At 38.6% G+C, this 18,069-nt stretch overlaps 1 protein-coding gene across 1 annotated transcript; it reads right to left on the bottom strand.

The window, feature by feature from the left end:
• Positions 1-15,526: 15,526 nt before the first annotated feature.
• Positions 15,527-16,652, bottom strand: PYGO2 (pygopus family PHD finger 2; the record flags this gene model as incomplete). The annotated part of the gene is given in 6 exon segments (XM_082835661.1): positions 15,527-16,036; positions 16,038-16,097; positions 16,101-16,141; positions 16,144-16,230; positions 16,233-16,349; positions 16,352-16,652. Coding segments are annotated over 6 exon segments (1,116 nt in total).
• Between the last annotated feature and the right edge of the window lie 1,417 nt (positions 16,653-18,069).

Raw genomic sequence — 18,069 nt, 5'->3', positions numbered from 1 at the left:
CCATAAAATCCTGATATTCTAGGGCCTTGGTAGGCAGATTGTGGACAGCGCTCTGTCAGCAGTCCCCAACTTGTCCGATTTAAGGCCTATTGTGTTCACTCTGCTTTTGCAAGTACATTTCTTCTTACTAAGAATGACAGCATGTAATAGCAGTTGACAGAGATGACCAAAATAAAACACTTTACCCTTTGTAATGTGTACATCGCAAAGAAATGCTTTTAATCTTTAAATGTGCTCATTTATGATTTTTATGGGTACCAAGTCACTCTTGTTGAGTTTAATAGTAATTTCATGTCTTATGATTTTCAAAAACAATTTTCAGAGTTTTTCACCATTAGAAGTATATGGAAATGACTATTTTTCACACAAACATCAATTTAGTTTATGTATTTTATAAAGAATTCTCAAACAGCAGTTTGTTCTTATTTACAAATGGTCTCTCCCTTTTTGCTGTATGAGTTGTGTTTTATGAAGCAACACCCATGATGTGAGAAAGAGTCTTGTCTGATCAGAGGCAGAATTAACATTACTTGAAAGAGTAGCCTTCTTTCTGTGTACTCAAGTTAATTGATACAGTAATTTAATCATTGAGCCGCTGCTCACATTTCATGTTTAAGTTACTTACACTTGATTTTATTTTATTTTTTTAGAATGTCTAGGCTGATGAGGATTTAAATGGATTTGTAGCATTTAAAAATGTCCTCAAAACTGATTGCAGCATGACATTCATCAGATTCTGTATTCAGTTTTAGTTTAGCTATTTTGAAGCTATCAGATGAAAAAAAAATCTAAGTTTAATATTCTGCAACGGATTTTTTCCATCATCATACTAAAGCCCAGAGGAGCACAATGTATTTTTTTCGTTTTAGTCTTCTATTTTTCCTTAGGATATTTTTGACCCCAGATATTTTTTCCTTTAAATTTGACTGAGCTGTGATCATGGCTCTGACCTCTAGCCTCCAAAGAAGAGGAGTTATGCCTCTCAGGAGCGTTGCCTCAGGCACTTTGCAAATCGGCTGGCAGGGATTATTTCCCAGGTTGTGAAACGATGACCTTCTAGGGGAAGAGTGAATGTCTGCAGTGCACGTAAATTCCTTCAGCCATGATTGAGAGCTTTAGGCTTGTTACCTGCTCTATGAATCAGAGTCCATTCTATCTTTATGGAAGATGGGTAATTTAGTGCTATATTTAAAGCCTCATGTTATGTGCTCACATGTCAGTTAATTTATTGCTGAAGGTGAATATATTCTTTTTTTTGAGCCCATATAGGGTTAGTTCAGAAGTAAATCTGGAGTTTTGGAATGAAAAACTGGGATAATTTTACTATGATTAGAGGGCACCTATCCCGTTATTTCTAAACAAAGTGCCCCAGCAGTGCTGTCTGCTGTCTCCAACATGTCTGATTTCAATCTCTCAAAGAGGATTTCTGTTGCCTCCTAAGCTGTCACTACAACAATAATACAATGCTGATTGCTTCAATATTCTCAGAATACGTTAAAAAGAGGAATGAAATTTAAAATGATTAATAAATACTTTTTGAATCTGTGGGATGGCATTTTGTTTTTATTCTCTGAATTGTCAGTCTTAATACAGTAAATTTCCAGAGTTTATACATTTTTAGGATAGAAAACTGATTTTCAATATTGGTAATTTTAACATTAATGCTTAACACATTAATGTTAAAAATACATTCTGTATTTTAAGTTCTTGTGAAAAATCCTTGACGACCCACTTATTGCCACTATACAGTCTAGCCAGTTCCAATATAAATATGACCAACAGAATTGTGGGAAAGCTACAGTAATTTAAGAGAGAAGCTATGCCACTGAAGGCCACGTGAAATACTTAGAAAGCAGGATAAGAAACTATTACAAAATGCCACTAGGGATAGCTCTTATAATATCCCATTTTGTCCTAGTTAAAAAGTTATCTGCTATGGGTGAAAATATCTCCAGTTTAAATCACAGGGAACTTGACTGGTGATAGGACCATCAATGTGATACATCTTAGGTAAGACCAGGCACTTTGATCTGAAATAAAATTTGAACATTAATTCATTCGTTCAAAAGTAAGGAGTTCTTAAAATGTTGATGGAGAATAGTACTTAATGAAGATCAGTTATGCAAAATGTAGCTAATTTTGTTAAATCCAACTTTAAACCCCCAATGGATAAAGCTTAACTTACTTAAGTTATATCTCGTCATTCATTCTCTTTTGCATGGTTTCTGGTTTTCTTAGCAAACTAAATCTGTGATATATTTGGATGCAGATTTATTTAAAAGTCCCTGGCCTATGGAATCTGGTAAAGCTGAAAGGGAAAACAGAAACACAATACTATCTTTGTTCCATCACTATGGGATGGCATGGGATAATCAGATACTGATCTTAACATCTTAGTTTAATATTGGACAGTATCTTTCACCCTCACCTTTGCCACCCCCTCCTTCCTCCCCTCTCTCGCATCTTCTGTGATCAAGATTTTAATTTAGCATCCATGAGAAAAAACTGTAGTGAAATAACTAGGACAGTGATTATATTGCTTTTCAAATATTGGTCCTAGTCCTGAAATCAGAATATAATTTCATCTTTGAGTTTTAATGACCTCAAATAGGATAATAGTACATTATACCTTGATTTGTAAGCCTACTTTTGGAAGAATGTATAAATTGTCTTTATGGAATTGTGTAGCACCAAAATATAATGAATGATGTAAGTCAATCTGATTTATACTTTACAATCTTTTTTCTTATAAGCAGCCTCTGCCTCCTTGGCATTCCCACTGTGCCACCATCATTGTTTAAGATCTTCTCACTGGGATTACTGCAGAGGCTTCACAACTGCTTTTCTTGTCTCATATCTCTTCTAATTTATCTCCTAGAATACAACGAAAAGAGTGATCTTTTAAATGCAGTTGTTCATTTGCTTAAAGTACTTTATTACTAAGCATCACCTTCAGGACAATATAGATTATGAGGTTCTTTCTTTTTATTTAATTGCAATACCATCAATTACATTTTGGGGGGGACATATCTAGAATATGTTTATTTATAAATTATACACATGTACAAGGTTTAACATTCTAAAATATTGTATACAGTATATAATATGTAGAAAAACAGAATTTTGGAAAAAGGAGGTGGTAAGGATAATTGTAAAAGAAGTTCTCATTTTTTCTTCTTGTACTCTTGTATTTGTCTTGTGTACCCAGCTTTGGAGAACTCCACTACTCCCTTACTTTCTACCTACCCTAGATCCATAATTAAATAATTACAGGAGCTGTGGCATGTCACCTCCTTCTATTTCTTCTGTTAGAAACACCTGCCTCACTCTACCTCCTCCCTCATACAGCCTGTTCTTGAGTAGTTACTACTTGATTTTCAGAACTAAGTTCATGTGTCACTATCTCATGGCAACCAAATTATATCGCCTTGTCTGGTTCCAGAGCACTCTGAATAAACCTTTTTCATAATATTTTATAGTATAGGTATTTCTTTTTTTCTAACGTTCAAAAGACTAGGGGCTCCTTTGGGGAACAACTGTCTTGTCCATCTTTTCATCCTTAGAGGCAACCATAATGCCTGACACGTGTTATACCCATAATGCCTGGCACGAAGTTAAATGAATTCATGAATGAACCAGGAAGGAAGGAAAGAAGAAAGGAACGAAGAGACAGACAGAGAGGGCAGGAGGGAGGGAGGGAAGAATTAACAGGTGTGTTCGAGATAAAGCAATCTGTTACTGGTAAAAGGAGAATTTTAACCGATTTCTTCATTGTTTCCTGATGGTCATTGGTAAATATTTAGGGAAGGTAATTTTGCATTATTTAAGGTGAGAAATTCTATTTATTATATTTAAATATTGCTATGTAAATGCTCTCGCTTTTCTCTAGGTCCGAAATAGTCACCTGGTAACTTTTTTCTACTGAAAGCTTCGTTTTTATCCTTTAAAAAAATGTCCTGTTTTATATAATGCTATAGGACTAGCACAGGTATGTAAAATATTGAAGTGCTTAAAGTTCCTTTTGAAATGAGTGTGGGGATAGAGCAGATCATAGGAAACAGGTTATGGATAAGGATAATGTATTTTGATGATATTGAAATTCATTCAGCAAAGACCAAATAAGTCAGAGCAGATTTGCTGGTTCATCAGTTGTGCTTCTTCTGCATCTTTATTAGTAAACTGTAACACATTTTACAAAGATCCATCATTTCCTACAGGGCACAGCTCTAGGTTAAGCCTAAAAAGCAACTTTCATTATTGATCGTTCATTGAAAGCAGAGTGAAGCAATTACAGTATCTCTTTGAAGAGGTATATTGGCCAAAGACTATTTGGGATAGTGCATTATAGTGGATTATTTAATACTTTGACTATTATTGAAACTTGGAAATGTGTGTAGATGCCCTCTTGGGCTTATTGATATTGTTAGAAAAGCAACAGGTATATTCTGGAAAGAGAAGGTATATGATCCTGAGCAGCCTTCTTGAAAGCTAAAATGTAGTAATTTCCCAGTTGGTGTATGTTTTATGAAGTTTACAGTACCAAGGAAAGTTGTTTGAGTAATCATTTTTCTGTGGAACATTGATAAAACCAAATTTCTGTTCTGTTGATAACTTGTCTTTGAGCAAATTTAGATGTAAAAATATAGGGGTTCTTCTTTTATATTTAATCTGTCTGAATTTTCTCATTTGAAAAATTGGAATAAAATACATAAGATCTTTTTCATAATGGACCAATCATAAAAATTCTGTCTCATTTTAGGCAAATTAGTTCTTCTAAAGAGTCAAATAGTCTCCTTGGAAATGGTTGACTCTTTTCTCCTGAAAGTAATGGATTTTTGTCACCTTTCTCTGATATTGGGGACAGGGTTATGTTTTTAAATTCTTTAAATTTAAAGGCTCTGAGTTATTTGAATATGTCAAATCTGAGTTATTTAAATTTAACTGAATCTTATGATTCTTACTTGAAGGTTTCAAATATAATTTAAAATTTGGAAAAACAGTTTCTTGCAACTAGTGAATGATTTCTCAAATCATGAATTCAAATTTCTCTGTTTAAATGGCATATCTCCTTTATACAAGTAATAGCTTGCAATAAATTGTCATTAGCATTTGAATCTCAGTCTAAGATGTGTTTCTTTCACTGGTATTTGCAGAGTTGTTATACATTTATACAGGTCATTCCATGGGACTTTTTCTTTTACATTGTCATCTTTACAGATTCATTCTCAAAAAGGTACAATAAATGTATGCTATATATACAATCTGGGGTGTTTTCCTGTGGACTACTGTGCTGTATCAAAGATCTGTTCTAGATGCAATAGCTGTTATTTTTAGAGTTACAGCTACTATACATTTGTTCATGATCTTAACTTTTCCAGTTTACCTTTCCATTACCAAGGACACAATCTAATTCACAGGTTAAAATTTCTCAGCCCCATTAATGAAACAAAAGTGGATTTTTCCAAGTTGATTCATCAGTAACGATGGAAGAAATAAATTGTAGCAATGGAAGTAATGGATTTAGATGAACACATTTATATTAGTTGATGAATCACATGATTTCTGCCAATATGAAACTTCAATAATTCAAGTGAATAAGACATTCCTAATGTGTACTAATGAAATAATAGTTTATTATTTTCTTGGCACTACTGCATTTCATTTCTTTCCCAAATTCTTTTTACTTCACTTGTATAAGTATGATAATACTTGGTTGAAGTGGAGGTTAATTTAATACTACCTGCTTAGGTTCAAAACCTGACTCTGTTACTTTGAGCTGTGACTTTGGGCCAGTTGCTTAATCTGTGCCTCAGTTACCTTATCTGAATAATGGATTGATTAATAGTAACTTCCTCATAAAATTGTTATAAGGATTAAATGAGTAAATGTGAAAAAGCTTAAGAAGTATGGGCATGTGTAACTTAAAACACATTGGGGTTATTCCTTACTCTCTTTTTTGTTAAGATTTTACAGTATTTTTGTACTTGGAATGGATAGTGTTTATCAAATGATCACCTAGAATAAAAAAGTGAATTGTATGAGAAAGCTCTCTCATTGATACAGCTTATTGTGGTTAAATGGTGGGGTCAGTGGAGAAGTAGAAGGAGTCTCCAACACTACTTGATTCTTCAACAATTTAATCTTCATATTAAGGTTTATGAAAACTATATGTAACTATTCTGCTTCTTTTATTGTGACCATGTGGCCTTTCTTTTAGTTTAAGCAAAGAGTTACAGCATCATTTGGTTCCTACTCTATGCAATTCGCGTAGATTATTCTCCTTGTTTTTCTAAGCCTTTCTACTGGCTTAGAGGTGTTGAATGACTTCCCTAAGATCACACAGCTAATCTTAGTGGCAGAATGTATAGAATTAGCTTCATATTTAATTTTATATTTATTTGATAACTATTTTCAGTTATCAAAACTATATTGAATAAGGTATATTTTTTTCAGAAAAAGATACTTAAAGCAGAATTAATTCCTGGATCATATAAGACCTAAGATATTATAAAATTACCAATAAAATAAGAGTGGTGTTAACAATGCTTTTGGTCTGTACTATTTGGAAGAATCAGAATCCTTGGAATCAAGGTTTCATAATTATAGAAGGAGAATATAAAATTTTGTTAAAACTTTTTCTCAAATGATACATTGTTTTGAAAAGTCTTAGGATATTCACAGTTTTTAGTAAAGTATATATGCTAAAATTAGAATATCTCTGAAATATATTTTAATAAGAAATATATCTTTTTGATAAATCTGTTGGCAATTCTTAGAAACATGGATAAAGCGATAAATCTGTTCTTTGGTAAGTATTATGTATAAAGAGCCTTAAAATCATCAACACTTTGGTAGCTTGAAAACTGAAAGGACTTATTTTAAATACGAGCTTTTAGCAATATTTAAATGAACTTCAGAATTAAATATTTACCTTCTTACCCATTGGCTTTATTTATAATGAGAATCTGTTTGAGACGTGCACCAGCAGCTTTTTCCAGGTTATACTGTGGTACCAATCAATTCCTAAATTTCAGTGACTAGCAACAGTATAGGTTTATTTCTTGTTTGTGTTACATGTCTATTGCAGGTTGACATGTAGCACATCCTCACATTATTGTAATACAGCCTCACATTGTTGTTTTTTCCTGTTTGGTCAGAGAGAAAGGAAAGCTTGAAACTGCAAGATGGCATTCAGGTTTCTGCTTGGCAACGGCACAGGTTCCTTAGGCTTACTTTGGATTGGCCAAAGCAAGTTCCATGGCCAAGCCTGAGATTGTGGTGGCAGGAATGATATTTCTTACATAAGTAGAGTCATAAGAGAGGGAACTTATAAGGAGGAGTGAATATTTTGAATAAATAATACAACCGACCACAGGAACCATTGTAATTCCTATGTGTGGACTCTGCTCAAGGTAAATATCAATATTACAGTTTGCTATGGAGAGTGCTTATCTCTACAGTTGTACTTCATGGGCAGCATCTACATCTTTCAGTTTTTAAAATTTTTGGCTGGGGTCTAATTTTTGTTGTTGTATCAAAAATATCCAAGAATCTTCTGTATTAACGACTTGTTGGAGTCAAGGCTTTTGGCTTCAAGAAGCAGAATCCCATAGCAAACTAGTGTGAGTTCAGTGGGGGAAGGGGGTTATATGGGTACAGGAGAGGTCACGGAACCTATAGGTAGGAAGTACTCCTGGACTTATGTGGGACTAGAAAGCTGTCAGGCATTACTCCCTTTCTCTCTTTCTGTGTTTTCTTCTCCCCACCACCCTTTTAAAAATCTGTACTTGCCTTTTCTTAACTTCTCTTTGCACATGGGCATTTCTCTCTGCTTTTCCATGCATTTTGTACTCAATGGCAGCCCCATAGCTGTTAAATTTTCATGTTGCCATGTTACAAAACGTCAGAGACTGCAAAGCGAGAGAGAGGCATGGACATATATACACTACCAAACGTAAGGTAGATAGCTAGTGGGAAGCAGCCGCATAGCACAGGGAGATCAGCTCGGTGCTTTGCGACCACCTGGAGGGGTGGAATAGGGAGGGTGGGAGGGAGGGAGATGCAAGCGGGAAGAGATATGGGAACATATGTATATATATAACGGATTCATTTTGTTGTGAAGCAGGAACTAACACCATTGTAAAGCAATTATATTCCAATAAAGATGTTAAAAAAAAGATAATAAAGTTATCCAATACAGACATAAAAAAAAAAAAGAAAGTGATAATGTCAACTCACATGAAAATGTTGTGCTTTCCCAGTCAAATGTCATCAAAACTACACATTCAGTTACGGTTTTATGAAAGTATAAGGTCCCGGGAATATATTTCATAATTGTGAGTGGCACTTAAAAGATTTACTTCTATAAAACATTCCAAAGGAGAAATTCAATTATTGGAGAGAAATTATGAATAATTTTTCCCTTCAAATCATATATTTAGTATTTTTATGAATGGCGTAGATTAATTCATCTATTTATTTCATCAAAAATATTTCTAAGCCTTATCACTCACCGGGTTCAGTTCTAGATGCTGAAGCTACCGCTGTGAATAAGACAGACAACAACCATGGACTCACAGAGCTTACACTCCAGTGGGGGTAATAAATAAGCAGAAATGATAGACATAGATAGATGGATGTATGGAGAGAGAGAGGGAGGGAGAGAGAGAGAGAGAGAGAGAGAGAGAGAGAGAGAAGACACATGCACTCCAATATTCATTGCAGCACTATTTACAATAGCCAGGCCATGGAAGCAACCTAAATGCCCATCAACAGATGAATGGATAAAGAAGATGTGGTACATATACACAATGGAATATTACTCAGCCATAAAAAGGAACGAAATTGGGGTCATTTGTTGAGACGTGGATGGATCTAGAGACTGTCATACAGAGTGAAATCAGAAAGAGAAAAACAAATATCGTATATTAATGCATATATGTGGAACCTAGAAAAATGGTGCAGATGAACTGGTTTGCAAGGCAGAAACTGAGTCACAGATGTAGAGAACAAACGTATGGACACCAAGGGGGGAAAGCCGCGGGGGGTTGGGGGTTGTGGTGTGATGAATTGGGTGATTGGGATTGACGTGTATACACTGATGTGTATAAAATTGATGACTAATAAGAACCTGCTGTATATAAAAAAAAAAATCAAAAAAAAAAACCAACCAAAAAAAATGCTGTCAGAGACTGAACTATCCTTTTTGAATCCCACTTCTGAACTTCAAGAAGAGAGAAGCACTCTCCTATAAGCTATGACCATCTAGGATCATGGATTTTAAAATTCTGTGGATGAGGGAATTGAGTGGGGAAATTCAGAGAAAGAGAGTTCAACAGACAACCCAAAAGCTGTCTATTATGCAAATGTTAGATTTCTTGGTAAAAAATAAGCAGCTTTAAAATGAATTTTCTTTAGTTTTAATAATAAAATCTTCATGCATATGTTTTAAAGAAGTTCTCAGTTTTGGTTTTTTTAATGTTTGATAGATAGGGAAAATGGAAGCACACTGATAAAGCTTTAAAGTAACAGTTTTGAAGCTGTTAAATTGTAAAAGAAAAAAGTATTGGGTATACTTATGTTTTATACACTTTGTTCCTGTTTTACCCAAGAGGCACTGTTAGGTCACTGCTCCAGTTGTATGACTAGCCACCTCCCACAAGCCCAAGGTTGCTCTAAATCATGTTTCTCTAGAATGAGAAAAAAAAAAGAAAGCCTCAATATTCTTTAACAAAAAGTATCAGCCTTTCTCAGACTTTAAAATATGTATTAAATTTGTCTAATATAAGTTCAGTGTCCTCTTAAATTCCATGAAATTTAGCTGCACTGGTAAGGCAGATTAAGAATATCAACGCATTATATTTTTTTCTCCAACTTTTTATTTAGAAAGTTTGTAAACCTAAGAAAGGTAGAAAGGGTAGAAAAATGATACCCTGTATATCCTTCAACTGGATTCACCAATTTTTGCTTATATCTTTGTACATATATGCTTATTTCTTCATTTATTAGACATATCTACTCAATTAAAAAATCACTTAATTCTTCCTGGAAAAACTTTAATACTTTCACTTTTTTTGGTACTGCATCCCCTCTTTTTTGTCACATAATTAATGGTCTTGTAAAAAATATACTTCCGTCTGACAGATGATTACTAGACTTATCATGGTGATCAGTTTGTAGTGTATATAAATGTCGAATCACTATGTTGTACCCCTGAAACTAACATTATATTGTATGACAAGTATACTTCAATAAAAAGAATTAAAAATGTATCTCAATCAAATGTGACTAAAAAGGCTCAAGGGTCTTTTCAGTCATATACTATGTTCCTCTTTCATAGTAAGAGGCTTATTACAGTGTAGATATAACTTTATTGTCAGAAAAAACTTTATCGGTGGATTGTACACAAATTGTCTTTAAAATCTGTTTCGATGCTTGTTTTCCAGACCAACTTGTCCATGCTATTCCATTTATTTTTATTTCAATTTATGTATGTTGGAAAATGATTTAGAGTCAACAGCAGGTGGCAGTACTAGCAAAGGTGGTGACTTTTTGGTATATGATCAGCTTGGAAAGGAATGTATCTTTCAAATCTACATGAGTAATACAATTAGTAAGGAAACTTTAAATACAGACTTAAATTTATTGCCAATTAATTTTATTTCAAGAATTATTTTAGGCATCGGTTAAAAATTGTAAGATGAATATGTTTAAAAATAATTGTTTAGAAACTAAATTTTGTTTTAATTTTGGGACCACATAAGTCAGAAAATCCAGCTTATTTTTTCCTTGATTTTCTGCTTATAGAAACAAACAAAAAAAAAACCAAAATACTTACAATAGAAAGATTAGGTAGTCTGAATCCTGTTAAAGTTTTCAGGAAAAATGTCACAGCAACATCACTTATTTCTGTTGAAGAAAAGATAGTTATTTTGAGATTTTGTGGCAGACTTCAAGAAAGCTTTTTATAAAGCTAAAGCACTCTGGTTCAACAGGGTAACAAATTTAAGAAGGCCCAATTTGCTTTGGGCATTTGTGGAAATAATTTATTTTTTATTTATTTTTAAATTAATTAATTAACTAATTTTTGGCCGCATTGGGTCTTCTTTGCTGTGCTCAGGCTTTCTCTGGTTGCAGCGAGCAGGGGCTACTCTTCATTGTGGTGTGCGGGCTTCTCATTGCAGTGGCTTCTCTTGGTGCAGAGCATGGGCTCTAGGCGCCTGGGCTTCAGTATTTGTGGCATGCAGGCTCAGTAGTTGTGGCTTGTACGTTCTAGAGCGCAGGCTCAGTAGTTGTGGCGCACAGGCTTAGTTGCTCCGCAGAATGTGAGATCTTCCCGGACCAGGGCTCGAACCCGTGTCCCGTTGTGGAGCACAGGCTCCGGACGCACAGGCTCAGCGGCCATGACTCACGGGCTTAATTGCTCTGCGGCATGTGGGATCTTCCCGGACGGGGGCCCGTGTCCTCTGAATCAGCAGGTGGACTCTCAACCACTGCGCCGCCAGGGAAGCCCTGGCAGGCGGATTCTTAATCACTGCACCACCAGGGAAGTCCTGTGGAAATAATTTAAAATATCCTCTTTGGTTGTGGTGTTTTTCATAGACCATAATTTTGTTTCATTTCTCTTTCATTTTAAAGAAAAGGAACCTGGAAAAGAAAATAATTTGTTTTCCCTGAGGTTTTGGTTATAATACCAAAAAAACCTGTTTGGTTTTTCACAGTTTTTGTGTTATAATACTAGAAACAAAGAAGAGTTTTGAGGATGATATATCAAAAACTGTTTACTGTTTCTTGGATTTTAAAAGATCTGTAACATGTGTTTGAATAACTTACATATTGCTCATTTAAACATTCATGTCTTTATATGTACGTGTGTCATCTAGACATTAGCTTACAGCAATTTCGTTGATTTCTGTTAATCTAATTTAACTTAATAAGAACTTAAAACACTTAAAATTAGAATAGAATTGAGAAATCATGTAGTTGATGGGATCATTGCTCAGATGAAGAAACTGAGGCCCTAGAGAGATTTCACTGAAGGAGACTTAAGGGTATGCAAAGACTTTTTTACATTGATTGTTGCTCCTTAGGCAGACTCCAGAATGATTCAGTTGCATCTTATTATTTTATTTACTTATGCCCTCCAGATTCCTGTAGTTTTTATTTTTTATTTTTTGGCAGGGGCGTGTGTGTGTGTGTGTGTGTGTGTGTGTATGACAGAGAGATTTACTAGGTTCTATATTGTGAAGAAAATGATTTTAACAAATATTCTATCCCCTCCAAGAAGCACTTATTTTAGCCACTTAATTAACTGAATAGTCGACTTCATGCCCCCATTTGCTTGATGTGTAATTAGATGAGTGTAATGTGTAATTAGATGACTGTAATTAGATGAGTCTTTCTGAAACGTAGTTTCAGTGCTTTTTGAGCTATACCTTGTATAGTGACAGCTATTATTATCACTGCATTTTAAGACAGATAAGGAGAAAATAACCCAAAATATTTAAGTTGCATAGATAAAGAGTAAGTCTTCAGGAGATTTGAGTAGGACAAAAAGACTCTTAAGCATAATCACTGGTTTCCCAAGGAGCAGCTTTTTCTATGGAAAAAAAAAAAGAACGAAACTTAAAATTTTTCTTCCAGCATTACATTAGAACTAGGAGATGAGATGGAAACATTCTAGACATTATATGTGGGATAAATCATTTTGAAATGGAAACACATTGCCTGCTCTCAATAAAATATTAATGATTTATTGAAGTTATTAGTTAATTCAAACATAATGTTTTGTACTTTTGAAATTTCGTTATGATTAAATTCTTAAGCATTACCCCTTTAAAAACTAGTATTTACATACAGTAGCTTTTTTTTTTAACATCTTTATTGGAGTATAATTGCTTTACAATGTTGTGTTAGTTCCTGCTGTATAACAAAGTGAATCATCTATATGTATACATATATCCCCATATCCCCTTCCCTCTTGCGTCTCCCTCCCACCCTCCCTATCCCACCCCTCTAGGTGGTCACAAAGCACCGAGCTGATCTCCCTGTGCTGTGCGGCTGCTTCCCACTTGCTATCTATTTTACGTTTGGTAGTGTATGTATGTCAATGCTACTCTCTCACTTCGTCCCAGCTTACGTTTCTCCCTCCCCGTGTCCTCAAGTCCATTCTCTATGTTTGCTGTTTTATTCCTGTCTTGCCCCTAGGTTCATCAGAACCATTTTTTTTTTTTTTAGATTCCATATATATGTGTTAGTATACAGTATTTGTTTTTCTCTTTCTGACTTACTTCACTCTGTATGACAGACTCTAGGTCCATCCACCTCACTACAAATAACTCGATTTTGTTTCTTTTTATGGCTGAGTAATATTCCATTGTATATATGTGCCACATCTTCTTTATCCATTCATCTTTTGATGGACACTTAGGTTGCTTCCATGTCCTGGCTATTGTAAATAGTGCAATGGCTTTTTTTTAAGGTTAGGCAAATTGTTGTTTCTTGTAAATTCTGCGGTCAAGTGCATAGCCAAGGGAAAGTGCCTTAAAAATGGAACTTAAGTTTGGCCTGTGGTAATCTATGTTTTAAATTACAGCACATCTCATTCCAAATCAGTATAATGAATTGATTTGTAAATGTTTCAGGCAGGACTGCTTTCTTTGGATTTTATCTACCGAATGTGCACTGCAGTTAAAGCATCTTTTTTTTTTAAATGAATAGTCTGTGTTCTAGGCCTTTCATCAAGTTTAAACTGGGCTTAAAAGGCAGAAATGTATGGCTTTTTTTTTGATTTTCCAAGTCATTTTATTAATCCAACCGTACAAAAATTTCCGCACCACATCTCTGCCACCCCTACTTCCTTCCAAAAAGCAGTGGAGCGAGAGGGAGAGAGGGACTGAACAGACACGCCCCCCTGCAAGAGCCATCTTACCAAATGCAGAGATGGGGGAGACCACAAAAATAGCAACAGATAAGAGAGGGGCACACAGAACCACAAAGACAACACAAAGCTCATCAGTGGGGGGGCTGCCATCTCTGCTGTTCTGCAGCAGGCAACACTGGAGGAGAGAGGCCCAGAGGCCACTCCCTTTTTTCTCACAGCCTCAAAGGCTGCATGCTACACCTGGGCAGGCGAAAGAGTTCTGCAGTATACCTTTGTCTTCTCTTCACACGCTAGGGTCCCGGGAGAAGCGGGGGGCAGGGGACCACCAGCTCCTCTCAGGGCCACACCCCAAGCCTGCCTTCCCCACCCCACTGAGGAATGTGTGCACGAGCTGTAAGGAAGAGACAGCAGCTGTGAGGGGCTCCGATCAGGCCCCTGGCCCATCTCTGGCAGGCAGTGCTTAAAAAATAAAATAGAAACAAAGCGCAGTGCAGGACCCTGGCTGAGAGGAAGGAGAACAGCTAGATCACCAGGCCGGAGAAGATATAAAGCATAGCAGGGAAAGAGAGAAACAAAAAACATCCAGGTTCTGGATTGCATTTTAGTACCATGGCAATGAAGGTCCTGCCGCCTCCCCACCCACAGGCTGTGACAGGGATCCTTTCATCAGGAGAAAAAATGAGGTGTAAGGGCTCTGCGCCTTTTCAGGCTTTCCTTCAATCAAGCCAGGGAAGCAGGGAAGTAAGGGCGCCAAAAGTTGAAGACCAGCGCTGCGACTAATGTGCAACAGATGCGGGGGGGGGGGGGCGGTGTACAGCCAGAGTCCAGGCTTCCAGGACAGTCCAGACATCAAATATTCTGCTCTGTCAGACCACATATCCCAATTTTTAGCAAAAATATTGTCATTAGGAAAAAAGCACAAGAGAGTCTGAGAAAGGACCAGTGACTTTGGTATGAGGGAGATATGTCCTGACAGCATCTCTTACCTACTGTCTTGAAGCTCCAAATCACCAAGCCACGTGGCCATAGCCACGTACTCTCCTGCTTCTTCAAGCTATTTGGTTCTCTGAGGGGGGAGGAGTTGGGTAGGTCTTGGAGGAGGCAAGGGGAAGGTAAGAAAAGGGGAAAATCTCCATTTATTCCCTAAAGCTGTTTCCCAGCACCCATGAAAGGGCTACTGCAGAGATGGGAAGAGACCCCCAACTCCTCTGGCCAGAAACCTTTAATACTGGACTCCAAAAACTAAGGCTGGGGCTGGGGGGCTAGATAGGAGTGTTAGGCACAGGTGTTGGGGGCATCCATCATCTGTAGAGGGGCACCCCTGCCCTTCAGGTCTTTCTCCAGCCTCTTTTCTGTTGCAGTCACACCCCTAGGCCTCCAGAGACAGCCACCAAAAATGGCTCTGCTTGGCAGGGCTTTGGTTTCCTGGACCTCTAGGTCTCAACACGTAAGTTTCCAGAAAAGTGAGCAATCCAGGCTCTTCTGCCTGCCCGTCTCAGTTCCTTTTCTGCCCACAGGAGCCATTGTGTTTCTGCCCCATGGGGATGGGAAGCCAGTGGAAACAAGGACCAAGAGCCAGACAGAAAACAACCACCCTGGAAGAGCAGGGAGGAACGTATGCACTTCCTGGGTACCTCGCCAGCATCACCCATCGTTAGCAGCCACCAGCTGCCCCATGCCTTTGCGGATGTAGACAGACTGGATCTCCTTGGTCTTGAGGCAGAGATCGCAGGCCCAGACAGCAGAGGCCTCAGTGGTCAGCAACCCACAGGCGCTCTCAGTCATGCCCCTGCACTCGCGGTGGAACCACTTCTGGCAGGAGGCCTCACACAGAACGGCATCTTGGTCGTCGTTCACCTCACTCCGACAGGCACCACATGGATACACCAGGCCTGGGGGAGGCTGGGGCGCTGAGCTCGCACTTGTCTTGCCAGGGGGTGGCAGGCTATTGGCATCCGGGGTGCCCCAACCCCGCCCACTGCTGTTTGGGGGAAAACTGGGCTGATTTCCATTAACAGCGGCAGCTGGGGAGCCTGAGTGGGGCTCCTGGCGAAAAGCAGTGGGAGCAGGTGCATTTAAGGGCTTCCCCCCATCCTCACCACTAGGGCCAGGAAAGCCAGGGTCAGGACCAGGGAAGGGACCTGTGTTGGGGGCGCAAGCTGGGGAGTACCTGACCAGGTCTCTGGAGAGGAGAAGGGCCAAAAGGTGCCCCTAGCTAGGCAAAGCGTTGGGGGGGAGAAGGGGGGCCCAGCTCCCCTCTGGAGGCTGTCCCATGGTGGATGAGATTGTGCAGCCACATCCCCCCACGGGGCCTGGCATCATCTGCCCACCAGGCGGGCTGAAGTTTGACCCAGAGGCTGGTTGAAGGGCTGGCTGGGAAAGTTCATGTTGCCTGGGGGAGGGTAGCCAGGGCCCTGGGGGGGCATGTTGAAAGCAGGGCCCATGGGGTTGGGAGGGAAAGGGGGCGCTGTTGAGGAAGAAGCTGGGGGCCTCCTCTACCCCCAGTGTCACAGCCTGGGGGTACCTGGCCTGCCATGCACCCCTGTACACGGAAGACCCCAAAGGGGACAGGACTGCCCAGGAATGGAGGGTCTGCGCCCCCCACCTTAGGGGCTCCGAAGTCATCCTCAGAAGGGTCGGATGCAACCAGGTGATCCACCATGGGAGTTGGGGGTGACGCAAACTCCGTCATGCTGGGTGGTGCAGGAGCCGGGGCGGGGCCGCCACCTCCCTCCAGCTTGTCCGGTGGGGGCGGCGCCGAGGCGGCCATGGAGTGGGGGACCGGAGCCAGCGGCGGCGGGGACGGACGCGCCCTGGGGTTGCACCCTGGCCCGGAAGGGGAGACAGGGGCGGCGCAGGCCCCTGCGCGGCAGCAAGCCGAGGTGCGGCGAGGCGGGGGCGGCGAGCCCCAGCGCCAACTGCGCGCTCGCCCAGCCTCGCCGCCCGACCAGCCTCGCGGTCCACAGAAATGTATGTTAAGGCAGAATTATGCTCATCCCTTCTTAGTCTTATAAATATTGAAACTTTTTTGTTTTTCTCTTTTGGTGAGAAATAGAAGAGACAATAAAGCTGAATGCCCTGTACTTTAGTTCCCATTCCTTAGGATATTTTATTTCTGGAAAAAAAATTGAACTTACTGCCCTCAAATGCATTAATTTCCTGAATACACTGTAAAATCCTTTATTTTTATAGCTGTGGTTGTATTTAAATTCTGGTATATAGGAAAGAGTAAAAAGGAACAAGGTAGTGGTTTAAATTTTGAGAAGTCTGGAAATATTTTGAGTAAATATATAAGTGGAAAGAGCTGTAGGGAAAGATCAATTCAGCTAACATTTACTGAACACATATTACAGTGCCTTCTATGTGCCAGGCACTGGGTTAGTCACTTTATGGGTATCTTTTAGTTTCTCAACAATCCTGCAAGGTGTTTATCCCTCATTTACATATAAGGAAACTGCAAAATTAAGTGATTGAGCCTAGGATTAAAACACAGTTTTCCATAATGATGTTTTGGACTCCAAAAGCATCATGTTGCTTCAGCACCTACTATTTTTCAGGTACTGGGCATGTAAAAATGAATCAAGGGAATTCCCTGGTGGTCCAGCAATTGGCACTCCGTGCTTTCCCTGCCGAGGGCCTGGGTTCAGTTCCTGGTTGGGGAACTAGGATCCCACAGGCTGCAAGGTGTGGCCAAAAAAAAAAGAACAAAAATGAATCAAGTCAGTTCCTGCCTTCAAGGAATTCATATGGTGGTCAGTTGGGAGAGAGAGCCATTCAAACAAATATTTTATACTACCGTATGATAAATCCCAGTGTATAATGATGTTCTACAGTAAGAGAGGGAATTATTTCTTATTTATTTATTTTATTGAAGTATGGTACAGCAAAGTGCTTCAGTTATATATGTATATTGTTTTTCATATTCTTTTCTATTATAAGTTATTATAAGATATTGAATATAGTTCTCTGTGCTATACAGTAGGACCTTGTTGTTTATCTATTTTGTATATAGTTTTTATCTGCGAATTCCAAACTCCTAATTTATCCCTCCCCTCCTTTTCCCCTTTGGTAACCATAAGTTTGTTTTCTATGTCTGTGCATCTATTTCTGTTTTGTAAATAAGTTCATTAGTATCATATTTTAGATTCCACATATAAGCGATACCATATGATATTTGTCATTGTCTC

This window comes from Leucopleurus acutus, assembly GCF_964270905.1.
Source record: "Leucopleurus acutus genome assembly, chromosome: 3".
Lineage (NCBI taxonomy): Eukaryota > Metazoa > Chordata > Mammalia > Artiodactyla > Delphinidae > Leucopleurus > Leucopleurus acutus.
Note: the sequence above shows the minus strand (reverse complement) of the source record. Positions and strands in the feature narration are given on the sequence as shown.